The sequence below is a fragment of the Myxocyprinus asiaticus genome, chromosome 32, assembly GCF_019703515.2.
Source record: "Myxocyprinus asiaticus isolate MX2 ecotype Aquarium Trade chromosome 32, UBuf_Myxa_2, whole genome shotgun sequence".
Lineage (NCBI taxonomy): Eukaryota > Metazoa > Chordata > Actinopteri > Cypriniformes > Catostomidae > Myxocyprinus > Myxocyprinus asiaticus.
In genome coordinates this window covers 12,642,533-12,665,957 of record NC_059375.1, presented here as the reverse complement: position 1 = coordinate 12,665,957, position 23,425 = coordinate 12,642,533, and the positions used below count along the sequence as shown (strand labels likewise).

General features: G+C 36.7%; 2 protein-coding genes across 2 annotated transcripts; both read right to left on the bottom strand.

Annotated features, from left to right (window-relative positions):
* Positions 1-4,453: 4,453 nt before the first annotated feature.
* On the bottom strand, positions 4,454-11,398 carry ca15b (carbonic anhydrase XVb). Its single transcript, XM_051666675.1, is given in 10 exon segments — positions 4,454-4,603; positions 7,621-7,685; positions 7,688-7,780; positions 7,883-7,955; positions 8,037-8,102; positions 8,190-8,338; positions 8,492-8,606; positions 8,608-8,663; positions 8,914-8,940; positions 11,299-11,398. Coding segments are annotated over 10 exon segments (894 nt in total).
* Positions 11,399-13,785: 2,387 nt separating this feature from the next.
* Positions 13,786-22,415, bottom strand: LOC127423490 (carbonic anhydrase 4-like). Its single transcript, XM_051667839.1, has 9 exons — positions 22,367-22,415; positions 22,136-22,208; positions 21,911-21,937; positions 21,608-21,778; positions 19,876-20,027; positions 19,666-19,767; positions 19,502-19,574; positions 14,774-14,940; positions 13,786-14,662 (listed from the first exon to the last, which is right to left on the bottom strand). The coding sequence occupies exons 2-9, from the start codon at positions 22,206-22,208 to the stop codon at positions 14,453-14,455; spliced, it is 975 nt and encodes a 324-aa protein (XP_051523799.1). The 5' UTR covers positions 22,367-22,415; the 3' UTR covers positions 13,786-14,452.
* Between the last annotated feature and the right edge of the window lie 1,010 nt (positions 22,416-23,425).

Sequence of the window (23,425 nt, the reverse complement as noted above, 5' to 3'; positions counted from 1 at the left end):
TCACCCGGAGCTTGGACGTGTAACTTGCGCTTTCCAACCCGTCGCAATGGCTGGTCCGGACCTTCCGACTCAGCTATGTGATTCAGTTCGCCAGGCGTCCGCCCAGGTTCAGCAGCATCCACTTCACCTCAGTGAAGGGCGAGAATGCCGCTACCTTGCACGCGGAAATCGCTATCCTCCTACGGAAGGGTGCGATAGAGCCTGTCCCTCCGGCCGAGATGAAGAAGGGGTTTTATAGCACCTACTTTATTGTACTGAAGAAAGGCAGTGGGTTGCGGCCAAACTTGGGCCTGCGAGTACTGAACCGGGCTTTTCACAGATTCTGTTCAAGATGCTGACACAAAAACGCATTCTAGCGAGCGTACCTCGATCATTTATACTACCATGACTTTATACCCCTGTTTTGTAGCCCTGTTCCAAACAGGCTGTTTTAGTATCTGTAGCTTTAAATGCAAAGGAGCTGCTGCTCCCCACACCCCTATCTGGAAGTGAGCTGTGCCTTTCCTGCTGGTGCCATGGATACCCCGGCAACAACAATGCAGGAGAACTTAAACTTAAACAAGTCATTCATCTTACTGTATTGTGCATAACAAAGGGTGAGTTATGAAATATGAAAAACAGCTATAGTTGTACAAAATACCACTATCGTTCCATAAGCGTTTTTAAAATATTAACTGGTTTTATTACACGGAAATCTTCATTGCATGACCACTCAAGCGGGACTGTGGAGGACGCCAATCAGTTTGTATCGTAACCGAAACTTTATTGTTATAGAATAAGGTAGTTAGGGACTAGTTGCTATGTCACACAAAGCACAATGTTTTCACAACAAGTGTTTTTCGTGCAACATGCAAACAAGCAGATTCAGAAAGCCAAATTGCAAACATTAAAAAAGTATAAAGTGCAAAATTTACAACTCGCAAATCTGAAGTTGGGTCACGGAGAGTTGGTATTGATCCATCCTTGATCCTTAGCTTTGAAGCAAATCCAGCCTTGTGTTGACCATAGTTGATGAAGCAGTCCGAGTTGGCACAAGCAGCTCTAGCGAGGAGATAAATTTGGCAGACTGTGCAATGGTCGCTCAGGTTTTAATGAAGTTGGATCTACTTGGGTGGATCTCTTCACCAGCCGTGGGCAGTACCTTTCCCATTTTTACATCATAAGGGGCTGCAAACTGAACGGCCTTTTTTTATTGATGGGGAAAGGAAAGAAACGAGGGGATGGCCTTTTACCATATTTTGTGGTTGTCTACACACACTGGGGACACATTTATATTCAAAAAAATTTAAAAAATGGATTTTGCATAATATGTCCCCTTTAAATCTGACAATGCTATAAAAAGATTTATAACTTTTTAAATAAATTAAATATTGTGGAGAGACAAGTAAGGCTGATATGGGAACAATTGGTATCATTGAAATCCTCGTGGCCCAAGGAGTCCACAGACACCAACCTCATTATTTTAGTACATAGGGTTAAAAAGTTACGGGCAAAAATAAAAACTTTTCACATTTTTTGACTCATAGGTGGCGCTGTCGCGAAACTCTGTATTTGCCCTCAGACCATGGTCCTCGTGAAGTATTGTTTCGATAGGACAAAGGGTTTCTGAGATATAGCCTCAAATCCATTTTCATCGCCACCTGAGTTTGCATAACTTCAACAAAGTCAAAATTTCAAAATTCTTTATGATCATTTCTGTGCAGCTCAGTCTGGAGATTATTTTGAGCCACTGTTTGGACAAATCGGACAAAGTTTAAAGGATGTGAAACTTTTAAACTGTAAACATCATTATCCAAGATGGCAGCTACTGTAATGGGCGGAGCTATAATGTTTGAAACAATAAGAGGAGAGCAATTATTCAAAAAAGAATGGTGTCTCTAGGACAAATTGTTCAAAAGATACGTGCAAAAGAAAAGTGAATGTCTGAACTGGTGATGGCACTATGGAGTTTGCCCTAGAGGTCTGAAATTAGAGGACTATTCTTATCCACCCCTATTAGTGTGCCAAATTTCATCATTTTCCTATGAACTGTTCTGTGGGCTGCCATAGACTCCAATTGGGGAGAAATAATAATGTTAATAATAAAATAGCTGCAAGCAGAAATTACAGGGTCAAGCACCAAAATGACAAGCATTGCACAGCATTAACCTCAACCCAAAGATCACATATGACAATGCACAAACACACGACATTATACATCACCTCAGGATGGATTTGATGGACTTTCCATTCAACAGGCCACTGCACATTCCACTGGACCACAGAGCCACATCATTGTCAGTCACCAAAGTCAACTTCATATTCATGTAACTACAACAAAATGAAAAACAGAATTTGATTGGAGTAAAGCCCAGTAAACATTTAAAAGCACAATGCAAAGATCTCTGTAACAACAGAAATTTTAACCGATGAAACGATAATACTGTGTTTTAACACACTGAGCTACTCAGCTGACATGTTAGGCTCATGGAAAAGAGACATTGTAAGGTTAGAGTCAGCACATAAGTGTGCATTATATTTTGAATTATAGGTGGTGCTGTCTCAAAACTGCTCAGGTATCCTCAGGACATGATGTTTATGATGCATAAAATTTTTCTTTTAAATCTGACAATGCTTTAAAATTATATATAACTTTTTAATAAAATTCAAAGTGGCAGGGTAGAGTTGAAAAATTGGTAAAGTTGAAATACGTATGACCCCAGGAGTCCACAGACACCAACCCCATGATTTTAGGACATACAGTTCAAAAGTTACAGGCAAAAATATCAGTTTCTTTTACATCTTTTGACCCATAGGTAGTGCTGTCTCTAAATTTTACATGTATCCTCAGACAAATCAGACAAAGTTTGAAGGATGTGAAACTTTTAAACTGTAAACATCATTATCCAAGATGGCAGCTACTGTAATGGGCGGAGTTATAATGTATGGGGGTTCATTTAGAGAAACATTAAAGAAGATAGTAATCAGACAAAAAATTATTTTGTTTCTAGAACAAACTGTTGAAAAGATACGCACAAAAGAAAAGTTAATTTTTGAACTGGTAGTGGCGCTATGGAGTTTTTCCTAGAGGTCCCAAATTTGCTATGGGAACTATTTATGACCACCCCTATCAATTTCATAATTTTCATACGAATGGTTCTATGGGCTGCCATAGACTCCCATTTGGGAGGAAGAGTAATTATAATAATACTAATGGATACATTAGGGGCTACAGCAGCTTCGAGGCTTGGCCCCTAAATATCTCTGTACGACACCTCTGGCCATCTCCTCGTGTCATTCACTCATCGCGTTATTGTTAAGGTAAGCAGATTTTTTGAGTGTTTTAAATCAGGACAGGGGAACACTTTAAAATACTTGTGATACCTTTTTGCAACTCTAAAACCTGTAAATCCACTTCGTTAGCTACTCAGACTCTGACATCAACACCATAGATATCTCTATATTGACCGCAATCCTGGAAGTTCAAAGACAAAATTTTCAAGATGGCCACTGGCACATAAGGTGAATATGATTGACTCACATGATCCAAGTTGACAATTACACTCTCTCCTATGGTAGAGCTGCAGAGGTTGGTATCTCAGTAAATAAATTAATCTCTGGTCATGTCTAGAGTAAGCCTCCGTTGCCGAAACTCATGCAACATTAACATATTGTGTTTATTTGGGGTCCAACAGAAGCAGAAGACAAAATATGCATTAAAACCGAATTGGTAAAAATTACATGTAAATGTTGTGTGACTAGTTAAATCTTTTGAATGCTTGGCTATTTGAACTGAAGCCACAAGCATTTTGACAGAGACAAACACACACATGTTGGTGCCACATGTCATTTTCAAAAGGCAAAAGACAAACCTTTTCTGTGCAAATATTTATTAGGGCCAAACAAAACTCAAGCAGCACCTGTGAGTTGGAAAACATAGCACCAAATGCATGTACTTGGTCATTGACACATTAAACATTTTTAATCAAGAACTTTTCTAAACCAAATATTTTTGAATCAATGACATCCATCACCCTCACACTACTACCTGCATTTAGTCAAAGCCTAAAACAGTACTTTGTCCATCCCAGATTCCATTGTTCTGTTTGAAACTTGGAACAGTTGCAGTTAACAAGCTAAGGATGGGAATATTTGTCACTGACCCAAAACATTTGGCTTAAACATTAAAATTTACTGTATGAAACCTTAAATATGCTACTGGAATAATACTTCACAAGACTGACATAAATCTGACTAAAGGTTTCTATTTTCACAGTGTTTTATAATAATTTCTTTTCACAATATATTATCATTTAAACATAATTTTTTACATTAACTTCAGTGCAAAAAGCTATTACACCCATGCAAATTGTGCAACATAATCCTACCAGTATCCATCAGTTTTTAAATCAGATGTAGGATGAGGTACATAAGTATTGCACACAGAGGAGGTCATTTATGGTTTTGTTGTGGTTTATGTTGGCATTTTAGAACCAGTAATTCTGGTACCTGCCACTTGTGATATCACAGTCCTGTTACTGATTGGCTGAACACCTCTGAAAGTGTTAGCCATTAGGGGAGAGTTGGTTGACATGTTGATGTAGACAGTTCTGAAGAGGTTGATCTAGAATTTGGAGAAGCAAATAATTTAATATAGTCCCACATGAAGCCAAAAGTGTAACACACCATAAATGCACTACATGGCCAAAGGTATGCAGACACCCCCTTCTAATTAGTTTAGCATTTTATCTACACAAAAGCAAGGCCCATAATTAGGGTGACCAGATTCCTGCTTGTGGAAAATGGGACAGCCCCCTCCCAGCAAAAATTAAATTGACGTATCCTTACCTAGGTGCAGATCAGTGTGAAGTAGAGTGTGCATCCGCTTCTGTAACAGTTGTCACCTTGTACTTTTCGCTGGCAGCAATTTTTCTCAGTGTGCGCTTGTCTTTCAAGAGTTTATCGTAAAATGCAGAGCAGTCCAGTCCAAAATTAAGATGCACAAAAAGCATTGCCTTCATGACTGTTACACTGAGTCAAGATTTATCCGGTGTCCATGCTGCATTCATTAATTAACACACGCTCAACAGATGCAGATGTCCCAGGCAGGCATAAAACAAACTCCACGACATTGGCTAAGACTCTGAAGTTGATGGTCTTGCTCTCCAGCTCACGAAAAATTTCTGTCCATCTCTCAGACATGGCCATCTTGTTCATGTTCCACTTAGTGATGCGACGAGTGACAATGTTTTTCACACAAACCCACTCATCAAAGAGTGTGGTTTCGTCAATCAAACTGAGAATGGGGATTCTGGAGAAGTGTTTGAGGCTGCTCTGAATGTCTTTCCACTATGGGATGTTTCTCAGTAGGGCCCACTCAAGTTTTTCCATGTTTTCCAATGAGCGGCTCCAATTTTGGAGGTAATCCACCGATGCTGAATAAAAGTTTCTCACTGCACAAAAGAAATCATCCGTTTGCATGTCACCAACTTCAAGCTAACACTTGGTGTGGCACACTTTTAGAAGCATCCACGTGCTTTTTTGTACATACATGCTGCGCGATGTCGGTGCAGCCTCTATGGGTGATAGAAAAGCGAGCTCCACAAATCTCACATCTCACTTTACTAGGCTCTGTCTGTGACTCCATTTTTAGAAATGTAAACTCTTTTTGAAGATCCTCATTACATGCACGCTTCCTTGACATTTTTCCAGCCGCAATTTCATCTGTGTGCTCTTTCAGACTGACTGTTCAATCAGTTCACTAACTGGACGTCTACTGATAGGGGATTGTGATTGGATAGTTTAATCCAATCATGTACTTCAAATAAAACTGTGATTTTATTGGGTTTTTTTATCACACTAAATCATGTCGACACACATTGTGGCTACACTTTAGAAAAAGTGAGTATTCAAAAACTGGCCCCCCATCCACCTCCATTGTTCCTCACTGTAACCCAGATTTTTGCTTTTTTGAAGGAAGGGCAAGTCAAACTAAATTATGGTAATCAATATTATGCCACAAATGCTTTCGTTTGAGCTTAACTTGTATTGAACCCGGAATATTCCTTTAAAATAAGAAACCCCTTGGCGACAATACCCTTGTTTGTGTTTTTTCTGAACTTTAGTGGTTTCTTGCATCTGGGCACAGACCTGAACCCCACTGAACACCTTTGGAATTAATTGGAAAGCCAACTGCAAGCCAGATCCCATCACCCAAAATAAGTGCCTGTCCTCACTGACGCTCGTGTCTGAATCCCCACAACCAAGTTCCAACTAGTAGAAAGCCTCAAACTTCTTCTTGACCAATCACAATGTAACTCACAGTTCATATTTGGAAGAGGTTTGGTCCGCAGTGAAATAGTGCCAACGTGGAATCATGGCCGAATGAGAGCCACCACCTCTCTCTAGCGTAAGTTACTTGTTCTGCCCTGATGCAAACTCCAGACATAATTAGTGTGATTGGTAAACTGGCTGTTTGATGCATGAAAAAAATATTTATCAGATCAATGTTTGCCACAGGTTCAAATAGGCAGTTAGCTAATGTTTGCTGTGTTTCGCAAGCCAACCACCTTCTGTGTAATGTCATGTTTGCTAGATAGTCTACTCTTATTTCATTATTTCTTATTTCTTATTTCACTGTAGCTAACGTTAACTTAACATTAGTCAGGTCTGGATTGGAAGGTCGGTCATCATAAACACAGACTATGTGTTTTCTTAAACTGATTGGTCCATGATTTTGATGACACCCCTAATTCTTATGGCAAGTATACTAAATCGCTGTACTATACTAGTAAATGCGAGTTAGGTAGCTAGAATATTTGTTGGCACATATCTTCTATTTCCACATATAGACCTCAATTACTACTTCTTACTTGGCAATCTAGTGTTAACTTAAACGGTAGCTGGTTGGCTCGTGAAACAGCAGCAAAGATTTATGTTTTCTCCTAGGTGTTATATAGAGCATTAGTAAAAAATTAAATAAAAAATAAAAAACAGCAGCAAAGATTAGCTAACTGCCTTGTAGTTACAACACTGGTGGCAAACATTGATCTGATAATGAAAAGTAAACACGTCAGATATCAGATGACTGATAAACATTTATTTAATGCATCAAACAGCCTGTTTACCAATCACACTAATTATGTCTGGAGTTTGCATCAGGGCAGAACAAGTAACTTACGCTAGAGAGAGGTGGTGGCTCTCATTCGGCCATGATTCCACGTTGGCACTATTTCACAGCGGACCCATCCTCTTCCAAATCTGAACTGTGAGCAACATTGATTGGCTAAGGAGTTTGATTGCATACAGGCTTGATTGCTCAGAGTACCTCAATGTCGTCGTCAAATTTAACCAAATCTGAATATAAAACCTGAATCAGTGTTTTAAAAAAAGGAATCTGAAATCGTGCCACGTACATTTGAATTTCAAATTTGAAACATGTTCAAATTCAAGTCCTAAAATTCAAGTTCAAGCCCCAATGGCACATATTTCATGCCATACGATTTATGCATATGGTTTTGAAATTAACCATAAATAAAATGTTCAACAAGGATGTACAGTTGTGGTGTTTAGGTGTCCACATACTTTTGGCCATATTGTAAGATATTGCTCAGAATGGTGTAGTGTCTAGATTAGACATACCAAATCCTGGCTGACTTTGATGGGGTCTTTAAAGATTGTCCACACTACACTTTCATTGCAGTTGTGGTCAAAGAACCAAGATAATGTTAAAATTTAGTCCTGTCCACCCCAGGATGCAGATCATCCATGGAGATAAATTGGGTGATGCATGCGCTTTCACCTAAAGAGCAGAAAGTGCTTTTAAAAACAATATTTGGGGGGAGAAAATTACATTAGATAGTCTGTGCTTTGACACTTTATCTACTACTGATTATGTCCTTACCTTCATTGGCAATTTTTGTCAGATAAGATGTTATGGTCTTCCAGCTTTCTGGTTTCCCGGTGTCATTAGTGGCCTGTGTGTCAAACCACACTTGAAACACTCAAAACTGTAATACAGTCTCAAACATTATTGGTAGGCAAAAACGGAAACATACCTCTATAAAGAAACCAAAGGCAGCCAATTCATGTGAATCAGCTACAGCTTTATTCACTATGTGCAGCTGAAACAAATGGACAAGACAAGTAGTGTGTGACACAGCATTACTACTAAAAGTGGTAAAGTTGTACTTCCAGTACATTGTCCATACCTCCATGGGGCATTGTTTGCCATCTACAGTGTGATCAGATCCAGGCATGGCACTACCATTGCCCCAGTGAAGATGAAACTCCATACTAGTAAACAAGCCTGGCAGATCTCCTTCTACATGCATTTTCTTGTGATCAAGTGTAACCTTAACTAAAGAGTAAAGCCAAATACGAATGAAGTGTGCAAGTACACATGTTCAGCCCTTAACTATCCAATACACAAAATAACTCCTGATCAGCATGCTGAAGATAATGGTGAGTAAAAGTAAACAGAGGAAACACAAAATAATAGAGAGTTACTCACTTGTCTTGCCAGTATTTTCAATCATAGATAAGGTGGTGTCATCGTCATAGCCACTGAAATTGAAAGAGGTTAAACTGGCATTAGCTTGAACATTGGCATTAACAATATCTTTTTGTAGACTGTTGAGTGCCATTACATTCTTTGCTTGTGATTGTGGGCCAAGTGACCTCACCTCAGACACAAAAAAAAAAAAACAAACAAATGAAACAGATCAGATTCCAACCTTTCTGAACAACAATGAGGCATATGATATACTTGTTGGGATTCATCAAGCAAAGTGGCAAAGCAGTCTCTACAAAAACTACCAGAGCTACTGCACTGAATTTCAAATTATACAGTATGAAGCGTTTGAATTGTTTAAGGTTTACTTTTAGGCCATGAGGGACATAAGTGTAACCTATTAAAAGGAGAAAGAAACTTACTACAAGATGGCATGTGATAGCACCAAGCTGGGAAAAACCAAAGTAGAGCAAGATTAACTATTGAAATGTTTGAAACATTAAGTAGCAAAGTATTTTCTTATAAACACCAAGGGTGATTAAACAATGATTCAATAACATTGCATTAGAGAATTTACAAATTTGCCAATTAATGTGATCAGCTTCATTTACACACAAGGATATATGCACTGTGTGACATGGGCATCAGACAAACTGCAAGGCAGACCATGAGCAAAGCATTCATCTGTTAAAATAAATAAAATAATAACAATAATAAATACTGTTGTGGCTTCATTCAGGAGCTGGTTTTGTTAATAGCAATAATGAATAATTATCAAAGATAACTATTAATTATTCAAATCAATAGAATATTGATTAGAATCAACATTAGCTTATCAATCCTTCAAATCAACAATCATCAAAGATAACCATCAATTATCAAAATCAATAGAATATTATTAAGAATTAATATTGCCGGGGCACCACCCTGGAATCAGGGACTAATAACCAGACAGTATAGCAGTCTCAATATAGGAGTGTTCTCTTAGGAAAGTCAACGTCCGGAGAACATCGACATTCAAAAAGGGAACAATGAAGGCTTGAATCCGAGCACTGACATCCCCTGCCAGTCCTTGGCACAGGTGCATGCAGAACAATACCAAAACACTTCTCTTTAAAGTATAACAAAGTTTATTGATGCAGTAATATCAATTAATAATCTATGCAATGCAGTCGATAAACTTCCGACTTCCAACTACAAACTAAACAGTAACATGATTAGATATGTAACAGATAAGCCTACAGTATAATACATGAGGAGGGTAGATGTGTGTGTGTGTGTGGGCAGGTTTAAGTGGTTTACGAGGAAATTTTTTTAGGTTACAAACTGGTAATTACAAGGGTATTATGCTATAAATGTGGTTTATGAGAACATTTCTAGTGTCCCGATAATTCAAATCACTTAAAAAAACATACTAAACGATATTTTTTTTTGAAAATGTAAAAATGCAGAAAGTTTTCTGTGAGGGTTAGGTTTAGGGGTAGGGTTAGGGTTAGGAGATAGAATCTATAGTTTGTACAATATAAAAATCATAATGTCTATGGAGAGTCCTCATAAGGATAGCTGCACCAACATGTGTGTGTGTGTGTGTGTGTGTGTGTGTGTGTGTGTGTGTGTGTGTGTGTGTGTGTGTGTGTGTGTTTGTAAGGAGAGAAGGAGTGAACAAAGTGTCACGCAGAGAATGAGGTTTCCGGCCAGAGAATGATGAGGCGAATACTGTCACTGGAAGTAAGCTTAGGAGGAATCTCCAGGGTTTTATACTCTCAGTGACATCATGGTTGAGGGACACGTTCTGCCGTGCGTTTCATCCAATAGGAGTTGAGAGTTCAATCCTTCAGAATTTCACTCTTAGGTGTAAAGTGAGCAAGGCTTGATGGGATCTGTAGTCTGTTTGGACACCCTTTGTTTGATTTCGGTGCCGTTTGGCTTTGAGTGTTCCTACAGGCCTCAGTCAGGCTTTATGACTGTGTGTAGGCCTCCTATCTGAGCACATGAGGCCCAACAATACATTTGTTAATAAAAGCAAAGGGAAAACTAACTTCAATCCTAACAAAAGACAACTGCGAGTCATTTCACTGCTACAGTATCTTACCATTTTAGTCTATTTAATTAATTTCACTGGCCCTTGGCTTTCTCTCTTCCTATTTATAGTCAAACTCCTGTATTAAATCTGTAAAGCCCTACGTTATAACAATGATCAAATCTGAAAACTTTGCACTTAAAAGCTTTAAAAGTCCTTGAGAGATGCAAACAAATGTAGAGGGAGCCCAACATCTTGTAGGGACTGGTATTTCCCTTAAGTGTGTCAGGTGATTAAGAACACTTGTTTCAGGTGTTACAAGTTGACGACAATGGTCACATGATGGCTGTGTCCGAAACCTGAATAATGCTGGCCTCACAGGCAGTATACACAGGTAGAAAGATGTCACATTTGTATCCAGTGTTTGTATGCAATTATGTCTACTGGTTCATCTTGTCATTTTTTAAAGGTAGCATAAATGCATATTTCACTTCCAGTGATATCCCAGAGTATTTGTGTATGGTTTGGTATTTGGTGGAAAGAATAAAAATGGTGTTTGAATGAGTGGTTGAAATTGTTTATTTTTTCCACTTATGATTCAATTTCTAGCATAAGTAATTGCAACAAAAAGCATTACCAATAAGCTGATGATTGAGAAGTTATAACAATAAGCATTGTAATCATTTAATATTTGCTTAGTTATGTCTAAAGCCCAGAATTTGTACTAAATCAGTTCACAATCACATTATACTATTATGATAATGGTGCCTCAAAGCCTGTCTGAAACCAACTTCCTTAGGTGGAACCTTAACACTGTCTGTTAAATCATTGACTGACTGTGCAAGACAGCTGCCTTTGGTTTCGGATACAGCCATAGACTTCTCCATAGCTAAAAGACAGATATCTTGAAGATATTGCCCAAGTTCCAGATTTTGATTAATGATGCATTGTTGCAGAAATTTCAGTATGTTTTACACAACATGATGGGTGTCTATTTTCCCATCAGTGTATGTGTATATGTATATAGACAGACAGACAGACAGACAGACAGACAGATAGACAGATAGATAGATAGATAGATAGATAGATAGATAGATAGATAGATAATACATATGTGATTGCAATCAAAATTATTCAGCCCTCTCCGAGACAGAAAAATTGGCAAATTTAAGCCTTTTCTGAATTAAGTAATTCTGATTGATTACATCAATATCAGTTGAGTGACATATTCAAAGTGATAATGTGAATATATAACCTAATATTTCTGAGTAGCATGATTTTATTTTAATTTTATTTTTTAAATACAGCCATGTCGTAATTATTCAACTCCTATTCCTTGTTTTCTAAATATGTAAGGCTATAAAATGTATTGTTTTAAAACACAATCAAGTCTTCACCTTTATAATGACACTTATTTAAGTTTAAAAATTGAAGTTTAATGGCGTAAACCAAATATGCTTTTCTATGCAATTATGGCAAAGGGAACTCTGCCTGTGGCTGCCATTGCATTATCCAGGTGAATGCTGCACAATGGTGGTGGTGATGGAGGAGATTTCCCTGCTACTATGTAAAGTGCTTTGAGTGCCTTGGAAAGTGCTATATAAATGTATGGAATTATTAATATTATTACCATGGATTCTTTAAGGCATCAGGCCATTTTGGCAAGGAATGCGATGCCTTCCTTGTGTTAATTGAAGCTTGGTGATCATTGGACTTGCCGAGGATACAGACAAGTTTTTTTCAAAGCATGGTTCATTGATGGGTCTTGAAATGTCCTTGAATGGCCATTTAAGTCCCTGCATTAAAATCCAGTTGAAAATCTTTGAGCTGGAATGTCAAATGTCAATGAGCTGCAGCTTTTGCACATGAGAAATGGATTAAGATTCCAACTGAGAGGTGTCAGAAGCTTGAAGGCACTTACCTGAAACATTTATTAGATGTTATAAAGGGTAAAGGATGCTCCACAAAATACTGACATTTGTGGAGAGAATATGATTATTTTCATTTAAAATATGAAAATGTTCTCAAAATCACTCAAATGTGTATTAAAAAACCTTTTTGACTGTTTACTGAGGTTTTAGTTGATGTGTTTTTAGTGACATCACCAGAATGTCTTGCAGGTCAGGGGGCTGAATATTTTTGATTGCAAGGTGTGTGTGTGTGTGTGTGTGTGTGTGTGTGAGAGAGAGAGAGAGAGAGAGAGAGAGAGCAGAAGTTTCTCCTGTATGCAGATGATCTGGTGCTGCTGTCACCCACAGCTGAAGGTCTACAGCAGTACCTAGACCTGCTCCAGCAGTACTGCCACAACTGTGCCCTGGCAGTCAATCCTATTAAAACCAAAATTATGATTTTTCAAAAGAAAGCCAGACATCAAGATAGCAAATATTTTTTTCACACTAGGCAACACCACCCTAGAACACACACTAAATTACAACTATCTTGGACTAAAAATGAGCACGTCAGGTTGCTTTGGTCTGGCTGTTAACACACTGAAGGAGAAAGCAAGGAGAGCATTATATGCCATTAAAAGAAAATTTCATAACATAGAAATCCCAATCAAAACCTGGAACAAAATATTTGACAGTGTAATTTTACCCATCTCCCTGTATGGAAGTGAGATCTGGGGACTTAGCCGAACTAGGCAGATACCTATTCATTTTATACATTCAAAAGAGACCTCTTAAATTTTGGAAACACCTTAAATCAAGCCCCCATCAAACACTCCACCATGAAGCATTTTTAGACCAAGAACTGAACCCAAAAAGCAGTCCTCTCAGCCAGCTGGTCCTGAAACTCACCAGCTCTAACCAAATACAGGCTGAGTGATCATAACCTCGCCATAGTAAAGGGAGACTTAAAAAGTCTTGGCTCCCCAGAGAAAACAGGACATGTGTTTACTGCCAGAGTGGAGAGGTTGAAACAGAGATATTCTAAACAGAGATATAAACATATTCTCCTCCACTGTGGAAAATATCAATTCATTAGAAACACATTCTTCGCAAAATCCAGTGAGTCTATACCTGAAATATGTGAACTGCCTGAAATTTAACAAATTCAAATAATATTAGGAGAGAAAGAACACATGGCCCCTACAGCAAGCTTTTTCACTTAAATTTATACATTAGTTCATATATTATTTCATTATAGAGTATATACACTATATATTACTGTGTATTAGTTACATGTGATTTAAAATATTTACATACAATGCATTTGTTTATTTGTTTGTTAATTACTGTGTTATAAATATCCACAGTTTAAATCTGTTGATTAATGTTATACACTTGTTTCTAATCTGTTTGATTATAACTTGTGCTTTGGCAACATTGTAACATACAGTCATGCCAATAAAGTAATTGAGAGAGAGAGTGAGAGAGAGAGAGAGAGAGAGAGAGAGAGAGAGAGAGAGAGAGCAAATACATCATAAGCTTCATATATACCATCTTAACTCCAGAATATGTTTAAGATTTCAAAACCTAGAAACAGGAACAGTCAAGTATCATTAACAAATAAAAGTAAGTTGATTCGCAAAACATTTACATATTATGGAAGACATCAACCATCATTAAACATGTTAAAGTTAACACATTATTCACAAGATAATTAAATTAAATTAGATCATAATGTTAAAAAAGACAGAAAATTTGGTCATCATTTACTCGCTCTCATGTTGTTTGGAAAACCTGTATGACTTACTTACTGCTGTGGAACACAAAAGGAGATGTTATGCAGAATGACCATTCACTTTTATTGGATGTAAAAAAAAAGATGCAGTGAAAGTTAATGGTGACTTAGACTTAAACAACTGCTTTTGTGTTCCACAGAAGAAAGTCATATGGGTTTGAAACAATGTGAGAGTGCGTAAATAATGAATGTTCGTTTTCGGGGGAACTATTATGCTAAGAATATACTTTATTACTCTAATTGTTAAACCCTAGTTTTTACAGCCAGGACGAACTGGAAAAGAGAAGTACTGTGATTATACAGAAATTAGTTGCGGCTGCTGATGAAGGTACTGTAGAGGTCACGGTTCCTGCCACCTGTGATGTCACAACTCTGCCATTCACAGACTGAACACCTCTGAAGTTGTTTGTAATCTGAACTGGCAGGCTTGTTTTCTTGAAATAGACAGTTGTACTAAAGAGACTGATCTGTTTGGAGAGATAATTTAAAATGATCTTAGAATGTGAAGAATGTAACATTCTCAACCCAATAATAGATGATTCTTTTCTAATGTTAATCATAGAATTGCACTGACTTACCAACTCATGGCTGACTTTGATGGTGTCTTTAAACACAGTCCAGATCACAACTTCATTACAGCTGGGCGTGGTAAGGGAGCCTTGGTAACGGTAATATTTTGTCCTGTCCACATTTCCAAGCAGACTGTCCATTGTAATTTGATTCATGATGTCTGTTGTTGTATCGCCTAAATATACCAGATTTCAAGAGGTTGAAAGGAAGCTACCCATCTCTCTTTAATTAAACTGAGTATGTTTGCTAATTTATGTAGGTGAAGAGAGTATACATTAGTATACAGTGAGCCCAAAAAGTACTTGGACACTTTAGCCACACTTAAAAATAGAGTTGGGGTACTCGAGTTCGGACTTGAGTCCGAGTCACGAGTCCAATTTTAATGGGCTTGGACTTGTCATGGACTCGGATGCATTTTTACTCTGTCTTGACACGGACTCGAGCCTTTTGGACTTGGGATTTTTTTCAGAGTTCAGCCAAGTCCATGGCATTTGTGATGCAATGAAAAACAAACAAACAAATAAACAAAAAAATAATGTATCATAGGGTGATCATACGTCCTCTTTTCCCCAGACATATCCTCTTTTTCAGACCTGAAAAAAGCGTCTGGCCGGGATTTCAAAATGTAAAAAATGTCCTGGATTTGGCTTTGTCAACATCGATGTGCTCTCTACAGTTAGTTAGTTATCATACATTCTGTGTATTTGATACTGTGCATTTATGTCCTTACGTGTGATTATTCTGTCTGAAAGCAGTGCGCACTCTTTCAAAGTACTTTTTTAACTCTCTCGCCCGAGCACCCGTGCTGTATGTGTGTGTGGGAAAGAGATCGCCATTCGCCACACGTGCTCTGCCACTCTCATTCAGAAATATCAATAACGTAAGTTAAAAAAAGTACGTTCCCCAACTCTGCAAATTATTAAATAGAACAAGTTTTATCAGACTACGCAAAGTCATTTCTAACTGAAGAAATTTGACTATATCGAGAAAATCAAATTGACTACATATCAGGGACATTTAAACTAATATGATAGATGAAATAGATCATGATGGAAATTGTACAACTCAGTCCATCACATATTTGTAGTGCAACCTCTGTGTGACACCTGTAAAGCTGGCACTTGCATTTCAATGGCAAAAAAGTCCGAAAATACAATGAAGAACACAAGTGCGGGGAGAAGTCTCTATTCACCTATTATCCATACTAAATATAATGTGAAAAGAAACGTCAGCCCATGGTGAGTTTGATCTTGACTTTAGGGAAGTAGGCTACACCTGGACACAGCAGGAGGACTGAAAAGTGTGAAATGAAGTACTGTAATATATCAATATATTTTTTAATGGTATCTTTTCTTTTCTGTTTTTATTTTCTTTTGTTGTATTTAATTTTATGGGCATTATTAAATGTTTTAATATTACCGTTTATTAAATGTATTTAATTAATTACGTTAAATGTATTTCACTCATTTTTAGATAAAACTAAACTAAATTGAATGGACATATTGAAAATGAAGTAGAAATAAATACTAAATTAAATTTGAAATAATAATAACTGGTTGTAATGACTAATGTAGCTTTCACTTTCCTTAGTCAATGTTTGAGTGGAGGGGAAAAAGCAACAAATAATTGAAATGCCAACAGAACGCAATAAGAATCATGTTAAAGGACAGTTTTGTCTTCATAAACCTAAAGCATATGCTTTCATTCTGAAACCACTTTGAAATTTGTTCAGCAGGATACTAATCATTTGTTTTTTGCATTTATATTGAAAAATTGTTTTTCTTAGTTATGAAGGTTAAAATGAGCTTAAAATATTGATGTTGAGTTTACGGTTACAATTTCCGGCCCCTTTTGGACTCGGACTCAACTCGTACTCGATTGTTTAAAGACTCGGACTTGACTAAGGGGGACTCAAATCCAACACTAAAAAAATTTATGAATGTCTTTGCATTATATGAAAAATGTCAAAAAAATGGCATTTATTTTAAATAAAGATAGATCTCAAGAGGTTTGTTAGGGTTTAAATTGCACAACAATAGAGAATTTGAATTTGGTCACTTTCTGGTTGTCCATCGTTAGTGGAACATGTCCATAGTTAATATGATGAACTACACCTATAGTTACTCTACACCTATAGGAACTGACTTCATACATCCACTTGGTTAAAACTTAAAAGTAAAAAAATATTTGCAAAAATAGCTCTGAAAAGGGCAGTTAGTTCTGAGAAAATGTCTAGCATAATTTGTTTACAGATGCCATTTAGTTGCATATATAGCTAATGCATTGACATTCATACAATATCTCGTCCACTTTCCAATAAGAAAATGCTGTCTGTATCTCCAAGTCACAAAAGCCCCTAGCCTTGACATTGTAGTTACCAAGCAGGGTTGATAGTGAATGTTCAGAATGGCATTTTTATATAACTATTTTTACAGTATCTTTGTGGAGGTGGAGACATGGTCGAGCAATCGTCTGAGGGAGAGAGGAAGCGGTAAGGATCTTCACCTAGGTCAAATTATTGCTAATTACATGATGGGGGACATAAAAAGTCAACCGAGTCCACAGATGATGTTAGAAGAGTGACCCACACCCGAGTTCTGGCTGTGTCTAGTTAATATTTGAGTTGGTGCTTGCAAGCTGAAAAGCGATCTTTTCTGTTAATTAAAGTCTGACGTTGGAGTGTTCAACCGGCTCCCGATGCCTCTTTTACATGACTGAACAAACCTGTTACAATCTTATATTTTAATCTTATTCTTAACCCATTATTTGATAGGACAAATTTTTGGCCAAATTAGATACGAAATGCAAATTATCCATATTTTCCAGATGATAACTGGACACCACTTGCAGAAATTAAACATGCAACATAGTTAGGTCCTGTGACAACAATGTAGTATATGAACAGGGTTGGGGAGTAACGGAATACATGTAACAGGATTACGTATTTAAAATACAAAATATAAGTAACTGTATTTCACTACAGTTTCAATTTAAATCATTGGTAATTAGAATACAGTTACATTCAAAAAGTATTTTGATTACTGAAGAGATTACTTTGCATTTTATTGTCATTTGTTTCATTTAATATTTATACATATAAATGATGCGATCCAAAGTGCATTTGAACAGCGGTGAAACACTTTCTTATGATGTGTTACATTCATATGAGCAGACAGAGAAGTATGTTTGAAGTAAGTTTGGAGCAGAAGAAATAGAAATAAACCTTGTGTAAATTGTCAGCTTTACACTAAGCTAAAATGCTATTTCTAGCCATTTTACATGCACGTTACCAGGCACAATCATATTTTTTTTATCAAGGAAATTCACGTTAGATCATAATTTCTTTTTTCTAGTAAGACCTTTGAGATTAGGGCAAAAATCGTATTCTTGATAATAATTTTTTATTTGTTTTCCTGTAAAAATATCTAAAAATCCTTAAAACAAGATAAATTAGTTTAATCTTGTTTTAGAAACAACACTGCATAAGATATTTAGGTTTTTCAGAGAATGTGTTTTTAACATGTGTATTTTTGTCTTATTGTACTGGTAGAGTTTTTATAGTCAAAACATATGCCAAAGCGATGGCGTCAATGACCCAGTGGGCGATCCTCTGTTTAGAGACAGCGCTCTGTTTCTGCTGTCTTCCAAAGCAGACAAAGAGCTGCTCAGAGCGTCTAAAGCTATATTCCTCAGTATAAAAGTTTTACTCTCACAAAAATGAATTTTAATTTTGAAACATGTATAAAATCATAAGCACGCAAATGAAGACACTGTGTACCTGTTTTTGTCTACTTTGTGATAGGTTCTCAGCCCACTTTTAATCATTATTTTTTTACAACCCAATAATAAGTTATTATTAGATTAAGAAATTATTATGGAAATATATTTTTGTATAATATTAACAACAACAGCTATTATTATTATTATTATTATTATTGTTACTTTTAGCAGCCAAGCCTTTGTGCAATTAGTGAATCTAGAGTGCTGTAGATATATTGCACTTAAATCATTAGCCTCACACGTGCTTTGAGTTTGTGTAACAGTAAGTGCAGCATGTGCAGGCTATTTATTTAATTAAATCATAGCCTTTGCAGTTTGATAATCGCACTGTCATATCGCGATTTCAATTATATTTCGATTAATCGTTCAGCCCTACTGTGAATAGTGAATTTCTACATATTCAGTTGACATATTCAAAATAATACTGAGTGCACCATAGAGCTGTTCAGGTTGTTTTTCAAAGACCCAGTAGAGAATTCGCCATTGGTTCCCTCTGGATTTTACTATGAGTTTTTATAAAGTAAAATCCCAGTTTGGGATTTATAAGTAAAATAAGGTCTGTGATAAACATTACTTGAAGATATGTGGTCATTTTGTTATACAACATAAATTACACACTTTCATCCCCCCAACTGTGAATTTTGAAGCCGTATTGAATCGTATACTTTTTTTAAAAGTCACACAGTGGCTTCAAAATTCATGTCTGAGGTATGAAAGGGTGTAATTTATGTTGCAGAACAAACTGTCCAAGTATCTTCAAGTAATCTTTACCAAAGACCTTATTTTACTTATACAGTAAGTTGAAAAACCCTATTAGAAAAACCCATAGGAAAATCCCATGGCAACCCACGGCGAATTAACCTTCCGGGTTCACCTACATATTGACATGATGGCTGAACAGCTCTATTAAGCATTCAAACTGTAAGGGCCACGGTTAATAAAAAACATTTCCTTACCTGCATTGGTGACGTTTGACAAATATGATGTTAGGGTTTTCCAGCTTTTTGTGTTGCTTGTGTCATTGGTTCCCTAATGGTTAAATAAAGTACATTTATAATATGTATTTACTTTTAGGTTTGCATTTCCTTTCTCTGGATGTAATAAAGGTAGCATTGCTCACCTCAATGAAGAAACTAAGAACAGCCAATCCTGTTGTGTCATTAGAAGCTATTGCCGAACTGACATTCCCGTTGTACTTTGAATGAACGTTCACAATGTGCAGCTGAGAGACAGAATTACAGTGACAGAGATGGAGTATACGTACAGTGAATGACTGATCACATACTCATGAATTCATTCGTTCAGACATTGTTTCTTATCCTATTCATACCTCCATTGGGAACTGTTTGCCATCCACAGTGTGCTCAGAGCCAGGTGCGGAGCTGCCGTTACCCCAGTGGAGATGGAATTGTACAGAGTTGTACATACCAGGAAGATTGCCTCCGTCCACTGTCATTGTACTATCATCCAGTTTGACCACCACTGACAAGACAATTAATATATTACTTACAAGGTTCACCACTTACTAGATCAACATTGATATTAAATGAATAGTTCACCCAAATTTAAAATTCTCTCATCATTTCCTCTCAGATGTGTATAACTTTCTTTCTTCTTTTGAACACAAAAGATTTTTAGAAAAATAGCTCAGCTCGTCGGCCCATACAATGCAAGAGAATGGTGGCCAGAACTTTGAAGGCCCAAAAAGCATATAAAGGCAGCACAAAAGTAATCCATATTAATCCAGTGATTAAGTCCATATTATCAGAAGTGATATGATAAATGTTGGTGAGAAACAGATCAGTATTTAAGTTCTTTTAATTATAAATCTTAAGTTCATTTATTCTTTGTACACATCGCCACCTACTGAACAGGAAGGAGAATTTTTATTAAATAAATGACTGAAATATTGATCGGTTTCTCACCACATATCATATCACTTCAGAAGATATAGATTTAACCACTGGAGTTGTGTGGATTACTTTTATGCTGCCTTTATTGTTTTTTGGGCCTTCAAAGTTCTGGCCACCATTCACTTACATTGTATGGATCTACAGACCTGAGATATTCTTCTAAAAATATTTGTTTGCATTCAGCAGAAGAAAAAAAGTCATGCACATCTGGGATGGTGTTCGGGTGAGTAAATGATAGAGCGACATTAGAGCGACAGCAAATCTGGCTGATGCAAACTTTCTAAACTCCAAGGAGGACAAATGGCTGAGAAACAGACCAAGAGAAAAAGGTCAGACGAATATAAACTAAAAAAGAAGGATTATGGTAAGTCTAAGGCTAGGAGCTGCGTCAACATCTGCGAGGCTTTTCAGCAGCGGAGAGACCTCTGAGAGGTAAAAGGCTTGAAGACGGAAGCAGAAGTTGCTCTTTTTCTTCTCGATAGGTGGGTAACATACATTTTGCTTTATTTCACAGAACTCATATATGCTGTTGTTGTGATGTTAGATTTAGTAGCAGGAGAGATGTGAGTGTCTGGAGCTGGCGTGCATAAAACTGTCTCTCCTGCATGAATTTAGGGGGGGCGGAGCTTCCAAAGGAGCACTGAAGGGAGGGGTGTGCTTGTTTTGGCAGTTGACCTCAAATATCAACAGTGTTTCTCAGAAAGCGCTGAGTGCACCTTTAAGCATCAGGCAATGTATATCACATCTCTGTACAAGGGCTTATACTTTTGAACTTTTCTAAGCAATTTTTGAATGTTGTATTGTGGCACTTTAAATGTTACTGTGTCCCTAGGATGATATGCTTTTGTTGTAGTATTCCTCTCAAATATTTTTAGATAAAAGCATCAACTAAATTAGTAAATGTAAGTAACGTGACAGCTTTCATCACATGTTTGATCAGTTCATTCCTTATTTAGCTAGCCATTAACAACACAATAAGCCAAAAACAGTTGCTTATAATGAAAATACTAGTCAGGGTCCAAACTATATTTTGTAAGAAATAGCAAACCCTGAGAAAACCGGCAATTGATTTTAAGGCTGTTCTGTTCAATGTGTCAAATAAATGCAGAAAACATCCAAATAAGTTTCCTGGTGGGCAGCGCCCCTTACCAGAATCGCCACTGTTTGTAATTGCCAAGAAGGTTGTGTTGTCACCAAAACCAGTAAAGTTGAATGAGGTCAGGTTGGAATTTGCCTGAACTTTTGCAGTCACAATATCAATAGGAGATTGCTTTGATCCACTGCAGAAATCTGAGACAATTTTTGGCCACGTGGTAAAATCTATTGCAAATTAAAACCAGAAAATGTGCTTTTGCTCATGAAAACATCACAATTTTAATCATAAGTAAATTCAAAGGTAAATTGATTTCTATGTGGATTTAAAAAAAAAAAAAAAAAAAAAAAAACACTTACTGCAGGCTGGCTCGTGATAGCACCATGCTGTTTAGGGTGAATTGACAGTAATAAAAAATAATCACTGAAAAGACAACTGGAATGTGACACTATTCCCTAAAAAGTTTGAAAGCATTTAATACTCTGTACTCCTAAATGGAATAAATAAATAACATTATTAATAATAATAAAAGGGAAAAAGGTCTATTGTGACTAAGTAAATGATGCTGAGGTTCAGCTACTTACCCACTGCAGAGTCTGAACTGTGAGCAGTGGGGCACAGAATGGCAGCAAGGCATGTTACCAGCAAGACAATCATCTAAATTAAACAAAAATGTACACTATTGTATGAACTTCCTGAGGTACAATTTTTAAGATTAATCCTTTTTTACCCTAGCTTAATTGGAATTTAATTTCGATTTACTTAAATTTTATTAGATTTCATTAAATGTGGGGATTGAATACAAAATGTCTTACCTTAGTCTTTGAGGAGACTGATCTGTCTGTGTGTAGATATATAATGACTTGGCTTCATTCCTGACTATTAATACTCATGGCTGCTCACCTGTATGTGGGTGTGTCAACTCCATTTGTATTTGCGTCTGCACTGACGACAAACGGAATTCAGATCAAATCGTTATCAAAGCATCACGAGGCATGACGCGCCTTCACTTGTGATCATCTCGATAGATATCTTTCGTTGTCGAAGATTACTTTAAGATGTACAATAAATCATATTTGAATCATCTTTGGTGTGCTGTAACCTGCACCTCAGCATCAGCTCGCACAAGTTTGCAGCTTCTCGTGATGCTGCACATCTCTTTCTTCAAATCCACCATAAGAACCTAGTTGTTTTACAGAGTTTACAATCAAAAGTAGGCTATAGGCTATAATGAAAGTTACATGACATTAAGAATGTCGATTCACATCCCAACTTCAGAAAGCACTAAAGATCAAAATCTGACTACGCATAATAGTAGAGCTTAATAAAAAAAAAAAAATATGCTATTACATGTTTAGATATTCTCATGAAACCAAAACCTAAATTGTTACAAACGTGTTGACAGATTTTAGTCTTATGTAACACTTTCCATTTTATTCTTAACCCAGAAATGTTTATTTAGCAGCCTATTAGAATGCAAACAGTATAAACAGAAACTACCATCAGCTATTGTTAATGTACACCCTCATCATTTTTCAGGGAAGTCTCACAAATGTTCAGATGAATTACTTGTTTGCTGTTTATTATCCTTCTTCCTTTTTCTTTTTTTAACCTCATTTAGATCCTAAATAGGCAGACATCGGCTCCACATCTTTCACCTCCCTTGCTCTAAAAACGTACCTGTGTTTTGTGAGGTTAATAACAAAATTTAGCATTTATAAATCAGATTTTTCAAAAGGTTTAATTCCAGAAAGGACTTACATTTGCCTCTCAAATTGTCATTACTTTGTACAGAATTCTTTAAAATAATTTACATGGATTTTCTTGGGTATATGAGCTTTGCACATCTAAAAATGTCTGTAATTTTAAAAAGT

What these genes read in the sequence shown, in the direction of transcription:
- LOC127423490 (XM_051667839.1), bottom strand. Translation starts at nt 22,208, where the DNA reads ATGATTGTCTTGCTGGTAACATGCCTTGCTGCCATTCTGTGCCCCACT. An exon ending in CTATCACGAGCCAGCCTGCA is followed by an intron (nt 21,779 to 21,910) that starts GTAAGTGTTTTT and finishes AATTTGCAATAG; the next exon opens with ATTTTACCACGTGGCCAAAA. An exon ending in TCAAAGTCAGCCATGAGTTG is followed by an intron (nt 14,663 to 14,773) that starts GTAAGTCAGTGC and finishes CTCTCCAAACAG; the next exon opens with ATCAGTCTCTTTAGTACAAC.